Below are 19878 nucleotides of genomic sequence, written 5' to 3'. Positions count from 1 at the left end.
CATAAATACTGGTTTTAAATAACTTGATCCTCTGATAAGACAACAGTTCAACTGTTAATACTGATAAAGACAAGACACTTAATGTGGTTTTTCATATATACTGAGTTTGGTCATTCTTATTAAAAATATGGAACCTTTCTATGTAGGGAAGACTTAATCATGGAGAATCAAGTATTCCTAAATAATGTAACCTCTCCATATGGTTTCTATATGAAGATTACATCAAATATCTAAGCCTTTATTAGAAACAGTAAACATAACTCATGACTGTGGTATATGTTACCAGTATGAAGGGTTGCCTTCATGCAGTGACACTGATTAGACCAGGGAGCTATGCTGCCTGGCTATACTGTACAGACATTCCTCAATTGCCTCCCTGTCTCCCAAAGGATTGTGGACTGCTGGAGAAGGGCAGCTTCAGTCTGAAGTCCACCAGGTTCACATCCAGATGAACCTGGGACCATAATAACAACAGCAGTAAGACATCCACATTAAAAATAAATTTTAAGCTGGACACTCACCAGGCCTGTTCTCGCCCCCATCCTTGGAACTCTTGTGGTGGTGGTGGTGGCGGTGGTGGCGGTGGCGAGATCGACGCCGGTAGGCCCCGGGCATGTGGATCCCAGTGTAGATGGAGTGAGCCCTGTGGTCCTGCAGTTCCTCATTGGTGTAGGAGTGATGCTGGGCCACACCGGGGTCCCTTGGGGGCTCCTCCTCTGTGGATGTCGGCTGGCTTCCTCCGCCGTCCATCTTCTTGCTGCTGCATGAAGCCAGGCAGGGAAAAGGAAAGAAAAGATTGTGATGAAAGATGTACAGTTAATCCCTTCAGTTTGGTAATGTATTTTCTGCAGTAACTCCTTGTTATATGTTGCCTTTTTTGAATGTTCTGTATTGGTGTACAGCGAACTCACGTTATTATAAATCTCCGTGAATTGAATTTTGGCAATAATGAACTCTTGAGTCTACCAGGTATCATTTTATATAATTAATAGTTAGTATATTAGGATAAAGTGGTCACCAGACTGAACAGTCACCTGTTTGTTCATCCCTTTAAACAGACAGTTATCTCATTGGTTGCCTATCATAGGTAGAGTCTGAGGTGAAAGGCATGTAATTTAGCTAATACTGTTGATATATAATTAAAAACAAGAGTTATGGTGTTTACTTAGTATATCTGAGGAAAAACATCCAGCATAACTACACATCAGTTATACCAAAGATTCAGATATACTGTCTGTCTCTTCCCCCAGTTAGTTCATTTGATAGAGGGTTTGTCTCTTCCCCCAGTTAGTTCAATTTAATGAGGGTTTGTCTCTTCCCCCAATTAGTTCATTTTATAGAGGGTTTGTCTCTTCCCCCAATTAGTTCATTTCATAGAGGGTTTCTCTCTTCCCCCAATTAGTTCATTTCATAGAGGGTTTGTCTCTTCCCCCAATTAGTTCATTTTATAGAGGGGTTACTGTAAGTCTACAGTTAAATACCAGAAAGTTTGCTTGTGAAAATTCCAATGGTACCTGTAAAGCCGATTTGTCAGGCTCCCTAAGTTTACGGCACCAGTTATACAGAAAAAGTATACAGTATATGAGAACATGTTTCTAAATATGACAAGGATTTATTGTACTGTATTTTATTCTTGCTACCACAAGATGATTTTTATTCAGGTAGGAAGACACTGTATAAGCTGGAGGGGTTAGTTATAATTGGTCAGTCAGTCAATCAGCCATCATTATTGTCATTGCCATCATCATCATTATCCAGACCTCTTTTTCACACCTAAGGATGGGGTGATGTAGTTCCCAGAAAGCAGGGCAAGAAAACGCATGATGGAGGGAGAAAAATCAGCAACAAGCCTTTACTGATCCCTTAAATATGAGTTCTTTCTTAATTTGAGTAAAATTCCCTGGAAGTAGCAAGAATTGAAGGGGAAAAAAAAAAAAATGGACTTCAGGGGTTAACTATGGCTACAACCATGCTTCGGTTATATTGGAAAATGAGTAGAAAAAACAATACTGAATTTGGGTTCAGTTTTAGTGGTGTATACTGTGGTCCATTCCAAATTAGAATAGTTCACTGACTTCCACACTTGCTCACATTCCTTTGTTGTAATGCCATTACCTATAGCTACACTTCTAACATGGGGTAGACTACAGGTAGAGTGAGGGAATATGGGCAGGTGTGGATGGGTGTGAGTTATGGTCGAGGGCAATTCTAATTTGGAGTGGACTATAACTGTTCACAAGACTATTATAAATCAAAGTGAAGATATATGATATTTACAGTTATCTACAACACTGATAAGCCTAGGTACAAAGTGAATACAGTATACAGTGCTCATGCATTTAAGTATCTGTTACTACAAGACCTGCTTTTCTGTAGACACCTTACATGCTGCACAGTTATTCCGGGTAATGTCTTTTTTTTATATGTTCTTGCTGCTAACAGGCACTTTTATTCCATTAAGGAAAAACCTCATATTTAAAGGGTTTTAATATTAAGATTGTATCTAACACCTCCCAAGTAAAAAAATTTCTTGGAAACTGATTAAAGTTGTCTGGGGGTACCACGAAAAAATTGGATGTTACTGGAGTGAAAGGTTATGATACAGGGTATTAGGTCAAGAACAACTTAATCAGATTCAACTTAGTGCCATTAGCTGTCACTAAAAGAGTAACTCCTTCAGTACAGCAATGGTTTGTGTATCTTACTTGTGTTGCCCACAGATGAGTATTATCCAATTTAAGACAAACTTTTCAAACTGGAGAAAAGCCTGGGGCCACAACAATATTTAAGGTGTAATGTCTCTGTCTATAGCCAGATGTCTTAATTCTGTATGGTGTTGCCACAAACAATCACCTCCTTGTCACTCTGTCATCTGTTGTTAATTGCCCTCCCTCCAGCTCACATCTCAGTCTCTTGCATGTAAATCTAATATCACCTTTTAAATTCAAGTATATTTTAGACCTCTGAAAACCACCTCAGCATTACTCCAGCTTCATTATACAAAAACAAAGAAATGCCTGATTGCTGTCTATGTAATATGCTGAACTATAATAGGGAAACTTGCAGTGGTATTTTGGATTCTACACATTTCACTCTATTGTACTGGGATCTCTGAGACTCCTGATAAACATGGAAACCACTGCTAGTAATTAACCCCTTCAGTCCAGTGAAGTTTAATTTTACTCTTGCTGTTACTAGACAGTTTTAGTTAATGTAGTAGTAGTACTTGTAGCCCCAGGTGCATCTGAATGTGAGCCCAATAGACTGCAGGCTGAGTCTGACTTTCCACAGTCAACTGTCCTCCATTTGGGGGCCAGGGAGAGGACTGAGGGATATCTGTATAACCAGGCAGCTCCACTGCCTGGTCATATCAGTGCTAGTATGTGAATGTGTCCCTCTCCAACACCAGAGTCCCCAGTAGAACAGGAATTTATGAAAGTTATATTTATTCACTATGTTCCTCATGGGGCAACACAGGATTAGATGATGAATGAATGATTATTTTTCCACTTGACTTCAAAGTGTCTCCTAACATGAATAAAACAGTCTGGTGCTGGGAAGAATAGACTGTAAAATAGGTCATGCGACTGAAAGGGTTAAGGAGTGAAAGTATAACCAGTAGGCATAATTGCAATCTGCTAAAACTAATCATGCTCATGTTTCTGCCCTGTGGTGCGGTTACAGGCCATATTGTATTGCTGGTGTAGTTGCTTTGGAGATTTCATAATGCCTCTTTCTCAGCAATTTATTTTGCCCATTATGATGGCCCCTCTCTGTTTATGATTTTGTTATTTGTGGTTTACGTTACTTGCATGCAAATAACCATCTCAAAATACTGGTTAAGTAGACTGTACGAAAGTTTTTTTTCCCCCACCATGAATTGCAGAAAAATTGCATATTAAATTTTCACAGGTACCTTTAAAGCAGTACTGCTACTTCCCCCACAGTCATCAGTAACAGCTGTATCAAAATGTTGCAGTATTATAGAGATGAAAATATATTTGAATTTCAAACATTTTCCTGATTTATAATGAGGTCAGACTGTACTACTTGAAGGTGTATTTTGGGATGATTTAATAACCTGTTACTTAAACATCTCAAAATACACTTTAAATAAGCCAAGTCATATACATGATGATGATTTAGAGCTCTGCAAAGGGTTTATAGGCAATGACATACTGTAATTATATTACAGCTGCAGGGGTTGTTTTTGAGAGCTGCCAATTATTCATGGATTTCTGTTGTTTGTGGGATTGTCTGGTACATCCCCTGCAAATATGGAGGGACCTCTGCACCTAAGCTCCAAAAAGTATCACGCGGGAGGAAGACGACGATATCTGATATAGTCGGTATAATTCGTGATGTCCCAAGAATATTAAACACTTATCATCTGAGTATTTATATGAAAACAATACTGACTAAGAAATGTCAGAGGCATGCAGTATAATGAATTCTCATGAAAAAAAGTGGGTTTACCACGACAGGGTGGAATCACTGGGCATTTTGCAATAGTTATGGATGCCATATTGTGTACACTGAAACTTTTTGGAGCAGGTGTACGTCATTTTATTCTCTTGTAGGTTACTGAAGCAAACTATGTTGATTCTATAAGTATATAAAAAAAAAAAATGAAAATTAGGGTGTAATATGCATAATGAATCACTAAAGAAAAAGGTGTTATGAAGCCTCCTATGTTACTTAGTGGGCCTACTTGTTAGCTTGCAGTGTTTAGTGTGGGCTTAAGAGGAATAAGGGGACATTGGGATAACTTACTTCTTCCCCATGTTTTCCTCTGTCACCGCTGAGCTACTGTGGAGCAGGAGGGAAGAGAACAACGAATAAAGAGGGAGGAAAAATACATACAGGAGCAAGAAAGCAACAAGGCATGGCAATAATGGGGAAAGAGAGAGAGTGAGGGATACATATCAATAGCTCCTTCAGTCTGATGATGTATTTTGTAGTAAAAGTAACAGAAATGGTTGAAATTTTATTTCTCAGTTGCTCCAGTTGTAACAGAATGGTTATGAATCCATAAGTAGTACTCGTACTGCATCTATTATTAATACCATCAGACAGTTACATTCAGCTTAGGAGGAACTTTTCAAGCTGGAAAGGTTAAATAAAGCCTTCTTTAACCCCTTCTCAACTAGGTCTGTCCTAAGCTGAACAGAATACTGTAATCTCAAAATTGCAAGAAATATAGTGTACATCAGATTGAAGGGGGTTGAACATTATAAGTAAACTTCAGGCAAAATATCATCAGGTAATACCTTCCTGCCCCTTGATCTTCATGTACAATAAAGCTATCAATAGTGTCTGAAGTGACTTGAGTGCAGCTTGCTATTTATTTCATTTTGTACAATGGAAACAAAAATGGTGTACTACACATGTCTTCAGAATCTGTGTCCCATTTCAGCCAAGTTCTTTAATGTCAGCAAGTGAAGAATCTTGCAAAGCATTAAATCTTCTGTATATGACAAGTGAGGGAGAGGGATGCCCCCACCTGGTGGCATTGATATAACCACATGGGTTATACTTCTCCACCAAAAAGTGGATGGGGGACTGCAGCAGAAGGGTATCTTCAGCCTGCAGTGTGCTGGGTTCACATTCAGATGACTTTATGGCCACCACTTCAACAGCACTGACCTATTGGCCCCACCTTTCTTATATCTTACTTCCTGCTTCGGTATGAAGACAAATACTGGGTCTGGTATGTGTCACAAGGCTGCATACTGCACTCTAATCTTTTCTTCAGACTGTACAGTACACCACAAAAATGCCAAATTTCTTAATGTCGGCAAGCCTTCACTTACATCGCACTCAAACATTTTACCCACCATTGAACTAACTGGTTGGTTAATAAAAGTATCAGAGGCATGATGGTAATACCAACTTGATGTCAATGCTACCCAAAGAAGTGTATGAAATTACTGTACTTAGGAATTGAAGGACTGCAAGAACAGGAATACTGCATATGACCAAACTGCATTGTATTTTACCAAGTGCTGTAGTCCATATGAATCCAATGGGTGTATCAAGTAGGACAAATCCAGGACCGAGTAATCACCTCCAGGTCTGTCAGGCAAAAGTACCTTTGCAATGTCTTCACATCCTGGCAGTGACAAATCTGCTGGTAATACAAACACTCCTCAACTCCCTCTCTGTCCCCCAAATGGAGGATGGTGGACTGGAGGAAAAGGGCAGCTTCAGCCTGCAGTCCACTGGCTTCACATTCGGATGAGGCTGGAGCCATAACAGCAACCATTTACAAATTCAATTTGCTGAACTTGCATCTTGGTTACTCTACACAACCCAGTCATTATATCATTCCCTTCTGAACTCTTTCAAACTTGCTGTATTAATAAGAGATTACCAAGTGGCTACACAAACAGTTAGCTAATCAGTACCCAAATGCACTACACAGTTACAGTTCTAAATTGGATATCCTTCCTGAAGCACTATCCTTAATGCTGATGACTGTGTAACAAGGTACAACACTGCATTGTAAATGTTAATGTATGAAATAATTTCAGCAAGATTTTGGCTCATCAGCAAGCAACCTATTTACACACTTTCAGTTTATGAACTTTTATATATATAGTACAGCACTAACATTTTTTGAGAAGCATTTATTGAGCTTCCCAATGCTCTTCAGTGACACTTACAAAATACTGTGTAGGGTACCTATTCAGATACAGTAATATTAATTCTGCTATTGACCAAATTTGCTTGAAGCAGTTGGTACAACAAGAGTATTTTAGTTTCTCTGTATGACTTATACATAATTGGCCTCATGTATTACTAGTAGTTAATTTTGACATATGAACTTTTTTGAGTTACAAACCAACTGTCAGTGTCATTGAAGCCTGTAAGTAGAGGAGCGGTTATACCATACTCCAGTGTTGGCACTAGAAGTGTTCACTTTTACACCCACGGTATTCATAGTAATCATGTGTCAGGATAATTAGGTGACATACTGTACAAATGAATGGAATAAACAAATGTATACCTAAATATTTTACAGCACTGTCCACTTAAGGTTCAGAGTTCTGACTGAGTATCCTGCTTCCTGCACACAAACTTCCATGAATACATATCACAATGCAGTCAATGACAAAAGTTATATAGAACTATAAACTGAAAAAAATAATAATAATAATTAAATAAAAGTATTAAGGAATTGGTGCAGATTATAAAAATAAATGCTCATTCACACCAATAATACAAAAAAAGAACACTCAAACACTGTAATATTCAGTACAGAGAAGTACTGCATATACACAGGTTTTGCAGCAGCCTGCATATCCAAGTATTTTACCTGTATAACTAGTTTCTGTACACAGTATCTACAGTGTTATTAAATAAACACAGAATAGCCACAGTGTATTAGTTAGTAACATAAACAGTACCAGTATCATATGATTTTAAATTTCACTAAGGTTTCATGTTGTTGAGTAAACCCAGTCTGTCTGGCCGAGCAAACCCATAAACTAAGGTTTTATATGAAGCAGTAATATGGTATAGTACAATATGTCTTTCACAAGTTTTTAATATGAAAATTTATCAGTAAAAAATTATTATTTTAAACACGTGGGAGATCAAGGAAGTGGGTAAACAGGAATGAGAGATCAGTAAAGAGGTTGAATAGTTTTGGTTCTGATAACAATATTCACTTTGTATGGAATATGTTAAGGTAGTTCATTCTTTTTCTGTTATAACTTTCCACCGTGGCTTTACTATAGTGCTTGAGGACTGTGCAGCAAATCAGTCTCAAATTATTCCTCATCCAGTCTAGTGGAAGGGGAGAGGTGGGGGAGGAGGAGACCAGTGATGAGGTCGAGGGATGGGATGGAGAGGTACATGAATGAAGGTGGTGTGTGTTGTAGGGAGGACAGCCTGATGGTTGACAGGGTGCCACTGGAGTGATTAAATTGTGCCCATTCCCATTGGTAGGGTATCTGGCTATAGAGATAGAGATTGACAGACAGTACTTTATAGTTAAAGAAAAGAAAAGATCTCATTACTAAGGCTGCACTGATGTACTGCATTAGCCATCATACTATCATATATTTTCAATGCCTCCCTCTCCCCCACTTTATGCAGAAAAGAGCCTAAAGACCAGAAGCCCAGGAAGTTGTTTTCACCAAGAAAGAAAGAAGAAAAACAAATTTAGACAGCTGGTGGTCTAGTGTTCAGACATTCCAACTGGATGTGGCTCATAACAGCTGCATTCTGTGGAGTGGTTGGGCTTTACTGCTCTTGAACTGCCATTAAGGGACAAGCAACTGGTCGCACTTGTCTTAAATGTATGAACTGAGTAGCCAAGCCTCAGACCGGTCTTCATGATGGGGCAATACTGTGTTGGATGATGAATGGACGGTTGTTGGTCTGAGGAAAGGTGAGAGACTGTTGGAAGGACACAGGTCAAGAGTGAGAGCAATGGTAATGAGTTACTTGAGAGGTGCAAATGGAGTTGCATGGAGAGACTGAGACAAAAAGAAAAAGTGAAGAGGCATTGTAGTGGTGGTGCTTGGGGGGGGGGGAGTAGCTACAGTAAGGAATCTGAAGGTAGAGCACTGTGTGATTTGAATGACTGGTCTGATTGGTCACAGAGATAAACTTATGAATTTAAAAGAAATAATAATAATAATGATGTCCAGTGTTGAGACAGTCCTTTTACTTCACTGAGACAGTCCTTTTACTTCACAGTACGGGTGCTTTGGTGTTGGGTACAGTAATTGATGATTTGCTGCAACATCCTCAGATGTTGTGAATATTCGATGAGATTATTTATTTCAAAGTGCTTAACAAACTTATCTCTCATAACAGTTTCCAACAACTTGCACACCACTGAAGCTTTAGCTTACGGGTTGATAATTTTCTGGTTGCAATTTGCTGCCCTTTATAAATATTGGAGTTACCTTTGCTAGTTTCCACTCATGAGGCACTTTTACTATTTCTTAGTGATTTATTGTATAGCTTAGGTAATGGCTTAGATATTTCATTCTCTGCTTTCTTTGGAATATGCAGAGATATTTTATCTGGCCCCAGTGTTTTATTCACTTTAAGTTTACCATTTTGTTCGCCCTCCGCTCTTCCTATTTCTCCCATCTTTCCTATCACTTTTTATTACTCTTCTTTCCTTTTCAGGTGGCGTTACATGAAATGAGAAGCCAAATGGCTTCCTAGAATCCAGAAACCATTTACATAACTGGGTGTTAACCATATCACCAATCCATATGTGTTTCCTACTTGTCAACAAGTGGGTTGGCAAAGGGTTAGCGTCCCTCCCGATAAAGCAACTAACTCAACGACTACTGGTCATCCCTTACGGGATTATGGTATCTAATAAGAGACAGATAGACAGACAGATACTCAGATGTCCATATTGCATTGTTGATGGAAATATAAAATTGACTACTGTATTTATTAAACAATGACGGCAAGTACTGAATTCTGAAGAACTAGAATATAAATCTTCAACAAAAAATCACAGGTGAAGCATTTCAGTCTTTATTTTGGAAATAGATTGGGGAATTCAGTCTTAAAATTCACTTAGAGGTAGATACTGGAATAAACTATATTACTCAGTGGTTGCTGGAACTAATGAAAGCTAGAAAACATGGTTACATCACCACAGCTGCAAGCTAAGAAAATCTTCATTTAATGTCAACTTTATCAGTGGTCACTTTCTTTCTGTAAAAATGATATTGTCAGTAACAGTAAGCATATATAAATTTATCTCTAATACCCAGCTATTAAGACTGAATTACGGTATTATAAAAACATGCTGCGGAATACTAACCACACTGATCAGTACTGTACTTAGCACAGTACTGTAAACTGTAGCATTGTCATAAATATATAACCTAAATTTTAAGTACAGTGAAATATATGGATTATCAGCAATTTTGGTCTGAGTAGTACAAATGGTTTGAAATTCGTTATCCATCCATCACCTAATCCTGTGTTGCCCCATGAGGAGCGTAGGAGCCCGGGGCTAGGCAAGTTGGTCCTGACATGTAAGATGACAGTGAATTATTATTATTATTATTATTATTTATTATTATTATTATTTATTATTATTATTATTGTTCTTAGTGTTACCAGTATTAATGCTACTGTACAATATGATTATCGTTATATTAAATTTAGTAGTAGTGTAGTTTAAATTCAAAGGCATGGTACAGTAGGTAGGAGTGATTTTATGGAACAAATAAACAGTCTGACTTTTAGATGTATATTTAACACTTACTGGATATGCAAACTAAGAATAACAAAGCTTGTCATGGAACTGTAGGAAGCTGTCAACCAGGGAAAATAATTATAGTCAATTCCAAATTGGAATTACGCTTAGCCACAACTCACACCCTTTCACATCTGTCCATACTCCCTCCCTCAAACTCCATCACTATAACTATAATGATTATAGTTACAAGTGATGGAGTTAGTAGTAGTTGCAAACCCAGACTTATCTGAACATAAACCTGGTGGACTGCAGCCCAAAGTTGCGATCATGCAGGCTACCATCCTTCTTTCAGTGGATAGAAAGGAGATTAAGGGACACTTGTACAAGTTGCTAGCTCCACCACCTGGCCATATCAGTGCCATCACATGAAGGTGTTCTCCAGCAACATGGGAGTTGTGAGGGAGTATGGGCAGGTGTAGAAAGGTGTGAGTCATGACCAAGTGTAATTCTAACATTGGATTGGACTATTGATAGGAAATACTGAAACACAGCATACAAGGACAACATAGCAATAACAGACACAATCAGCAATAACAGACACAATCAGCATGAGTCCAGAAGTGCTGAACTGATTGTAAAAACTTTGTAGTACAGTACGGTAATCATAAGAGAAACACACGAGATTATGGATGAGGTCAGTGTGAGGGAGGAATGCAGCAGGAGGTAGTCTAGTGATAAAGAGGAGAAACAGTGGAGAAGTAAAAGGCATCACAGCATTATACCATAGTTTGTTCACTTTAACCTGGCCCAGAGTTTAGTTCTCTTACAGCTTATTTCATACAGCACAGTGGCAGAAAAAGACAATACAGATACAGTAAAACCTCACTATAACGGACTAATTGGGGCCCAAGCCATTCTGAAAAGCGAAATTCCAATAAATGTGACATTCGGACTTCCCCCTGCTAACCTGGACTCTTTCTGATATATCAGACATTAATCCAGATCACTGCAACAGTTTTTAAATTTTCACTGCAATTGCAGAGCTGTACTGTTCAGTATTATACATGCACAACAATAATCAGATGGTATAATATAAACTGTATAATAATACTGTACTATACACTGATAAACATGTCTTTTATTTAACTTCCTGTGGTGAATATAGCTGACATGGTCAGGCAGTCCGGACTGCTTCTGGCTTCATTGGACTTTTTCTGATATACTGTATAAGAATTTAGTCAGGTAACGCCTTGATTCCGATAGAAGCGAAATCCGGTCTACTGAAGTCAGTTATATCGAGGTTTTACTGTGATTTTACGTTTTTTCCGAAGCACCCATTGTGACCAGCACCATATTCCATTGTTACGGCTTAGTGGCAGAACAAGATAATACCACAGATCTGCGTTCTATCCACAGCACTTCTTTGTGACTACCACCGTACTGTATTCTGATGTTAATCTCTTCCGACAGCTCAGAATTTAAGATAGAGAAACGACACCTATAGGCCAAGCTAAAGTGAAAAGAGTTCAGTAGTCAGAGAGAGAGGGAGAAAGAGAGAGAATCACTAGGTTAATAAGAGGATCAAAAAAGAAAAATTAATACTAGGGAAGGCAGAAATGAAAAAAGAAAAAAGAAAAGTTAGGATAAAGGGAAACATATAGAAAATGCAGAGGGAGGAAAACAAACTACAAGGCTGAGGAAGAAGTGCAAAGAAATGGTGAAAAAAGCGCATAGAATAAGCAAAAGGCGCAGAAGAGAAAACAGTAAGAGGAATGATGTGTGTAAGTCAAGGCAGTGAAAGGAATAAGTGAAAAGTATAGAAGACAGTGAAACGAATAAGTGAAAAATATAGAGGACAGTGAATGGGATAAGTGAAAAGCGTAGAAGACAATGACAGAAGTAAGTGAAAAGTCAACGCAACAGCGAAAGGCATAAGTGAAAAGTGCTAAAGACAATGAATTGAAAAGTGCAGAAGACAGGAAAAGGAACAAGTGGAAAGTGAATCAGTGAAAGGAATAAGTAAAAAGTGCAAGAGAAAAGTGAGAGGAATAATCAAACAGTGCTGAGGAACCAACAGTGAGAGGAAGCAGAAGTAATAAAATAATTTGTGAAAAATGTAGAGAAAAATGGGAGTAAGGGAGGACAGTGTAAGGGAAAGGGAAGTGTGAAGGAAAGAGGGAGTGAGAAGGGGGAGTAAGGGAGGGGTAGTTTGAGAGAGGGTGGCAATATGAAGGGAAGGGGGAGTATGAGAAGGGGAGTGAGGGAGCAGCGTGAGAGAATGGGCTAGTGTGAGGGAGTAGGGCAGTGTGAGGGGAAGGAATCGGTGAAGTACGTAACACTCCACGGTGCCACAAAACTTGCTCTGAAACAGGGCTCTCTTTTCCACAGAAAACATGTATCTGGTCAGACTTTCACAGCAAATATGTAGCAATCAACTCTTATAATGAATGTCAACTGCTCATGCTAATAATTATAATACAGTACTGTACGGTAAACTCTCAATTATCCGTCGTTGCAAAATCCAGCCCAACACATTCTCCTGTGCTGCTGGCTCGGCTCTATTAAAGCAATATCTGGCAAAATTATGCAATATCCAGTGCCGAAACATGATGTAAACGAGTCTGGCGGTTCTATGGAATATTCGGCATTGAAGCGTCTCAACCGGCTCGTAAATGGTAGCCAACCAGAACTGTATTGCTGTATTGTATCATTACATTATGCTTAATTTTCATTTTCTACTCATGGAAAAGTTTTTAGGTTGGAGTTCAAGACAGATAATAATGCAATATCCAGCTCGATACTAAATATTGAGTCGATGGGTACTGTGCATTATTCTATCTTGTATTTTACATTATTCGGCATAGGGCTTGGCTGAGTTACACTGGATAATTGAGAGTTTACTGTACAGTAATAAAAAAAATAAAAAAAATGCATCCAAAAATCTAGAGCACTGGCATACTCTGAAGTTATAAAAGTATTGTGCTGTATACTATCAATTTATTCATATGTTTAATATATGTTCATGCATCAAACAGCTTAAATTTCAAAAAGCAGACAGCACTGTACTTGTCTGAAAAGTTGTAATATTGTAATTCCACTGTCCTTAGCACCATGTGTTAGACCATTGCTAATAAAATTACACTTAGCCACAACTCACACCCTTCCACACCTGCCCATACTCCTTCACACTAACTCCATCACCTGTAACTTTAATTTGAAGTGATACACAGTCCTTTCATCTTAACATGACCAAGATTTTTCTACTTTTGCAGCTTATATCACATAGATGAGCACAAGAAAAAGACAATGCAATGGTTCTCTGTCCTTTTCACAGCCCTTTTTCATGATGAGGATCATAATCTTGTGTTAATCTCCTGTTACAATTCAGCATTTCAGATAGGGAGATGGCAATTTTGGGCCAAGTTAGAATAAAAGAGTATAGCTACAGGTGATGGAATTAAAGTGGGGAGTATGGCAAGGTGGGGAAGGGTGAGAGTCATAGGACAGTGAATTTTTTAATATGAAAAGACTAATATGATGGTGTGATACCAGTGGATGAAGAGTGTGGGGAGAAAAAAAAAGAAAAAGTATAGAGCAGAATCAAATGCAGTAGGACTGTATTATGTTAAGAATATATACGAACATTTTAAGGAAGGAAATATCGTAGGTAATTCAAAACTCACCTTTTTACTAATGAGGGCTGTTTGGGGAAGTAGAGGTACACCAATCCTTCAGGCAACTGGGTTCATCTGAAACATAAAGGGTACAGTAAGACGGTGATAATTATTTTTTTTATAGTTGCAGGTTTGTTTTTTATTTACAGTTACAGGTTTGTGTTTTCATTTATGGTTATTGGTTTTTGCTTTTATTTAGTTACTGGTTTTTATTTTTATTTAGTTATGTTGGAGTGGCCCTGGTGAGAGAGAATAGTGTTTGGAAACTCCCTGTACTGTTGTTTGCAGGTGATACTGTGTTGTTGAGTGAAGACGAAGGGGAGCTGCAAGGCTTGGTGGATGAGTTTGGGAGAGTAAGAAACGGAATCTAAAGGTGAATGTAGGGAAGAGTAAAGTGATGGTCTGTGAGAGAGGTGAAGTCAGTGAATATACAGCGAGGTTGGATGGTGAGGAATTGGAAAATGTGAGTACGTTTAAGTACTTGGGTAGTGTGATGAGTAAGCATGGAGGTTTGGAGGGTGAAGTGCTTGAAAGGGTACAGCAGGGAAGAAAGGTTGCTGGTTCTTTGAAAGCAGTGATAAGAAACAGGAAAGTGAGCATGGAAGTGAAAAAGTTACTACATGACAGTATTGTGGTACCAACTCTAACGTACAGAAGTGAAGCTTGGACGTTGTTGGAAGGACACAAGTCAAGAGTGAGAGCAGTGGAAATGAGTTATTTAAGAGGAGCCTGTGGAGTCACATGGAGAGACAGGCTGACGAGATGAATGAGGATATAAAGGAGCATTGTGGTGTGGATGTGATAGGAAGCGTTATGAGGAACACACTGAGGTGGTTTGGCCATGTGGAGAGGATGGAGGGTGAAAGACTGATGAAGAGAGTGTATGTGAGTGAGGTGGAGAGGGGAAGAGGGAAGGGGAGGCTGAGGATGAGATGGAGGGATGGGGTGGAGAGGTGTATGAGAGAGGGGGGTGTGAGTTGAGAGCAGGGCAGTGAAATGGCGGCGGACAGGGCGACTTGGAGGCGATTTGTTTGTGGCCACTCCAAACGGGATTGAGGCGTCTGACAATAGATAGATAGATAGATTGGTTTTTGTTTTTATTTGCAATAGCTAGCTAGTTTTTTATTTGCATTTCTTGGTTTTTCTTTTTATTTAGTAACTTTTTTATTTATATATTTTTTTTATTAACAGGTACTGGCATTTGTTTTTATTTCCTACTATTTATTTTATTTACATTGCTGTTTTTTTATGTACAGTTATTGGTTTTTGTTTTTATTTAGTTATGGATTTTTGTTTTATTTACAGGTTACTGGTTTTTTCATATTTTAGTTGTCTTTGTTTTTATTTACAGTCACTAGTTTTTGTGTTTAGTTGCAGGCTTTTGTTTTTATTTTTTTTATTTAACTTCTTGTTTTTTTAGTTAGTTTTTTATTTACACAGTTACAGTTGTAGTCAATACAAAGTTGGACACTGAAACAGTAAGGGAAATATATACCATTTTATAAGCTTACACAAAACCACATAAATTTCCTATATAGCAGAGCGTATAAAGGACCTGCTCAGTCAGTAACACCCTAAATATTTTCACACGTAAAGTCCTTCATTCTTGCAGTGCCCCATATAATGTTTCACTCTGGCTTCCTAAGAATTTTCACACGTAAGGTCTTTCATTAACGAACAGTCTTATGGTGTTTCAGAGCCCCATAGGGTCCCGCATCTCTAGAGTTTCTTTTTCTTGTACTTCGAGACCCATCATCATTATATTATTTATTCCTTTAGTCCAACGACTTCGTGTGTGTGTGTGTGTGTGTGTGTACGTTTTTATTTAGCTTAGAGTGACTTTTCGAAATGGGGCCTTAGATACAGCTTCTAGTAACTTACGCATTACGAAACTCCTTAAAAAAAAAAAAAAAAGTCATCCATAAGTATAAAGAAGTTGAAAAACACGTTACCACGCTGAAGAGGTTTTGCGATACGTTTTGGGGACATGGGTAACGATCAAACTTGTAAACACGCGGGATGGTAATAGATGCACTTTCAGGTCAATCTAGCGCTAAGATGAAATCATCCGTAGTTTCGTGCTTACTAACTTAACCCAATCTAACAACGTAGTCTAATCTAGCACAATTTAATCCACCATCCCCTAACTTAATCTGTCTTTAATCTAACAATTTGAGAGCGGCACCAGGTCAACAGCCGATCCCATGTGAGACATCCCTAGGCCACGTGTCAAGACATTGTGTTTTATGTTTGCCAGTAGAGGGTAACAAGGAAACTTAGGGTCGGAATCGCTATACTTTATGTCTGAGTATGCGTGTGGAGTATGTGTCCGGATCAGGGAAGGTGGACGTCCCTGCCCTGCATAGTCCCGGGTCACCCTTGGGCAAGGTGTAGCACCCGTTAGCCCACCAAAAAGGTAGTAAGAGAATGGTTACCAATGTTTCGAGAGGTACTACCATGGCAGTGAGGTGGGGCCATGGCCTGGTAGCTGGCCTTGCACAACACTCCCAGATGAGGAACTCAACCACATTGACCAAGTGGTCAAAGTTCAGGCTGAAACTATTACTCCTACATAGCCCCTTGGAAGCTATGCCTCCCCGAGGCTATGTTTGCTACAGAAAGGTGTTGCTTGCCTGTGGTTGATGGGTCTGCTTGGACAGACAGACCAGGGAACGGCAACAACAACAACTGTATTGGTATTAAAATGACAAATACCACACAAGCGAACAATAAAATATAATATGAAAAATATACGGGACAGACCAGCAGAGAACCACCACTCAGAGCTAATATTGCAAGTAGCATTAAATTAGTACCGTGCATGGAGGACTTAATTACACTGAAGACGGTGTCGTAACGTGTTGTATTTTAAGTGGCTTGGGAGATTTCCTAACACGACTCTTTGCGAATTATTCTGCACATTGCTTCTCGATATCCTCTTTTATGTTTTTGATGCACACTTATTTTTTTGTCTAGATAATTCAGACACTAGCTAGTCCCGTGGATCAGTTTGTGTGTGTGTGTGTGTGTGTTGGAGCTGTATTTATTTGTGCATATAGTAGAGTGTGTGTGTGTGTGTGTGTGTGTGTGTGTGTGTGTGTGTGTGTGTGTGTGTGTGTGAGAGAGAGAGAGAGAGAGAGAGTGGTGGGTGTCCCGATCATGATAATAATATACTCTTGTTTGACTTTTTTTTTTTTTGTCCCTTTGCAATTCAGTGCCAGAATACGGCAGTACAATGACTACATCCTGTCCACAGCACCTCTTCGTGACTAGCGCCATATTCTAGTGATACTCTCATGTTACAGCTCAGCAATAAAGATGGAGTGACGGTAGTTTTAGTGTCATATGCTAAGCGGGTTTAAAGATTCCGTAAGTTCTCCCCCTTAGGGATTTATTTAGCACATTACATCTCCATAACCAAGCTCTGTTGAGACGAGTGTAGGTGTGTTTTCTCCTGACAGAAATCCCTAACCCCTTTCAGGCCAGTTGTAGGCTGACTGGAGGGTCGTATGGACTAATAATCAAGGAGACTCATTCCTGCGTCATAGCTAAGGTTCATCTGATATTTAGGATCATAGAGCATTCCGGTTCCGTCAGATGAAGGCAGACTAGCAACAGACTCTTTTATAAACACAACAGTGGGAACAGCACCTTTAGACCAAGTTAATTTTGACAGAATGTAGGTACAAAAACTTGCAGAGTAAGAGTAAGCGGAACAGTGGTCGTAAATGGGTCAAGATCTGCCTACTCATTGACACACACACACACACACACACACACACACACACACACACACACACACACACACACACACACAACTTGGGAGATGTGAAGAACTAGAGGGGGTGGATAAGGCCTTCAGTGACCTTGTGTCGACGGCTCATTTCTCTTTGCTCAGTATTTGTAAAGCTTTATTCTTTCTTATATTTTTACTTTGTGCTCTCTCTCTCTCTCTCTCTCTCTCTCTCTCTCCTTTCCTCACCTTCTCCCACCCAGTTCCACCCCTCTCACCTGTACTCCCCTCCCTCTCTCCCTTTCCGTTCCTAACATTCTTCACTCCCAACCTCTTCCTCTCCCATCATACAGTAATATTCTTTCTCCCACCATCCCTCCTCCCAAGATTACCTCCCTCCCCTTCCCTCTCCCACCTTTACACTCGTTCCCCCCTCCTTCTCCCTTCCTTTCCCGCCCAGTCTTCCCGTCTCTCTCTCCCTCCCAGTCTTCCCTTCCCTCCCGCCCACTCTTCCCCTCCCTTCCTCCCTTCATCTTCAGGTGCTCCGCGTGGTCACTCCCTCCTCCGTACCTCGCTTGCTCAGCTGATCCCAGAACTCAGGAACAAAGCGCATGGACTTTCTCTGTTCGGTTTATTTTCATCTGACGTAATTGGGGTACTCTTACAAGATTTATAAGTCTTGGTTACGTGGAATTTGATGAGTCTTAGGTATGAGATAGAAATGAGAGTCCTTGGTTTTTAGTCAAATCAGCGCCCCAATCTGACTACACATGGCTATCAACTGAGCTGGAAGAGGTTGCGGATCTTTGTCAGGTAAGAGTAAATACTCAGTTATTTAAAGGCGCTATTATTTGTTGTGTCACGATCAGAAGTTCAGCAACAATCCTCCTCCACCGTTGTCATGCCTTCCATATTACTCACTACTCCCCAGACAAGTATCCTTTCCACTTCCACTGTTTTACTGTGTGCTATCCTTTCTTCTCGTACTCATTTACTGTGTGCTTTCTTTCCTTCTTGTACTTTTATTGTGCGCTTTCTTTCCTTCTTGTACTTTTATTGTGTGCTTTCTTTCCTTCTAGTACTTTTATTGTGTGCTTTCTTTCCTTCTAGTACTTTTATTGTGTGCTTTCTTTCCTTCTTGTACTTTTATTGTGCTTTCTTTCCTTCTTGTACTTTTATTGTGTGCTTTCCTTCCTTCCTTCTCTTACTTTTTACACCGTCCATAGCCATAACCAGCAGAGAAATGTTGGTGTAATTCTGATCATAGTAGTTGCAACCTCAGGCTCATCTGAACGCGAACCCAGTGGACTGTAGGCCGAAATTGCTCTCCTTCCCTAGTCTACCATCCTGCTTTCGGGGGATGGGGAGGCGATTGAATGACGTGTATACCCAGGCGGCTTCACCGTCCGGTCATTTCTGAGTGACCACACGAAGGCGTAATCCTCCATCACCCTTTCCAGTACCGTTTTTATCATAGTACATTAACAACGAAAAACGATAGGCGTCGCGTTCTCTGTCTCTCTCACACTCGTTAAGGATCGGTAGAGATTCTTTGAGTTCCGGTGGCTGGACTGGGGAGTGAGTGAGGGTGTGGCCCTTTTCACTGGACAAGCTCTTGATTAGTTCACCCTCAGTCGCGTTTTATCATTCCTATCCGTAGGTGGGGAAATGAAGTGCTGATGGTGCCGATGATGGTGCTGCTGCTGATGATGATGATGGTGGTGATGATGATGATGATGATGATGGCAGTGGTGATAATGATGGTAGTGGTGGTGGTGATCATGATGATGGTAACAGCAGTGACGATGATGTTGCTTTTACTATGTACGTAGGCTGGATATCCGGGGTAACGTAGATGAAATGCATGAGGCAGAATGAGTCACTTTCCGGGAAACGTCACGTCATAAAGAGGCCACGGAAGACGAATGACCACACCTTCTGGAGAAAGACCACACTCTGTTCACACTAACTAGGCGTAAATCTGCCGTCTCTCCATCTTGAATACTGACTTGTAGTAGTAGATTAATATTAGAATGTGATGCTAGTCACGAAGAAGTGCCCTGGGAAGCATGGAAAGCAATAGTACAGTACTCTAGTATTGTCTTACTCTGCCACTGAGCTAAGGAAAATAAAGCTGCAAAAGAACCAAAATCCTCGCGGAGTGGAAGATGTGTGTGTGTGTGTGTGTGTGTGTGTGTGTGTGTGTGTGTGTGTGTGTGTGTGTGTGTGTGTGTGTGTGTGTGTGTGTGTACAAAGATCCAACAGCATGAATGCACACACTG

At 39.8% G+C, this 19878-nt stretch overlaps 1 protein-coding gene across 6 annotated transcripts in view; it reads right to left on the bottom strand.

Annotated features, from left to right (window-relative positions):
* Window positions 1-19878, bottom strand: part of Ndae1 (Na[+]-driven anion exchanger 1) — a 265601-nt gene that overhangs the window by 76319 nt on the left and 169404 nt on the right. For all 6 annotated transcript variants that reach the window (XM_080280219.1, XM_080280220.1, XM_080280223.1 and 3 more), the window contains exons 3-5: window positions 13873-13938; window positions 4774-4809; window positions 522-760 (exon numbers count right to left, since the gene is read on the bottom strand). In XM_080280219.1, the coding sequence (XP_080136345.1) occupies window positions 522-760; window positions 4774-4784 (250 nt within the window). In that variant the 5' untranslated portion in view covers window positions 4785-4809; window positions 13873-13938. The remainder of the gene's footprint in view (window positions 1-521; window positions 761-4773; window positions 4810-13872; window positions 13939-19878) is intronic.

This window comes from Coenobita brevimanus, chromosome 84 (assembly GCF_032717465.1).
Source record: "Coenobita brevimanus isolate Jiangsu-jjx chromosome 84, ASM3271746v2, whole genome shotgun sequence".
In the NCBI taxonomy this organism is placed as follows: Eukaryota; Metazoa; Arthropoda; class Malacostraca; order Decapoda; family Coenobitidae; genus Coenobita; species Coenobita brevimanus.
The sequence above is the reverse complement of the archived record's forward strand: the minus strand, read 5'-3'. Positions and strand labels throughout refer to the sequence as shown.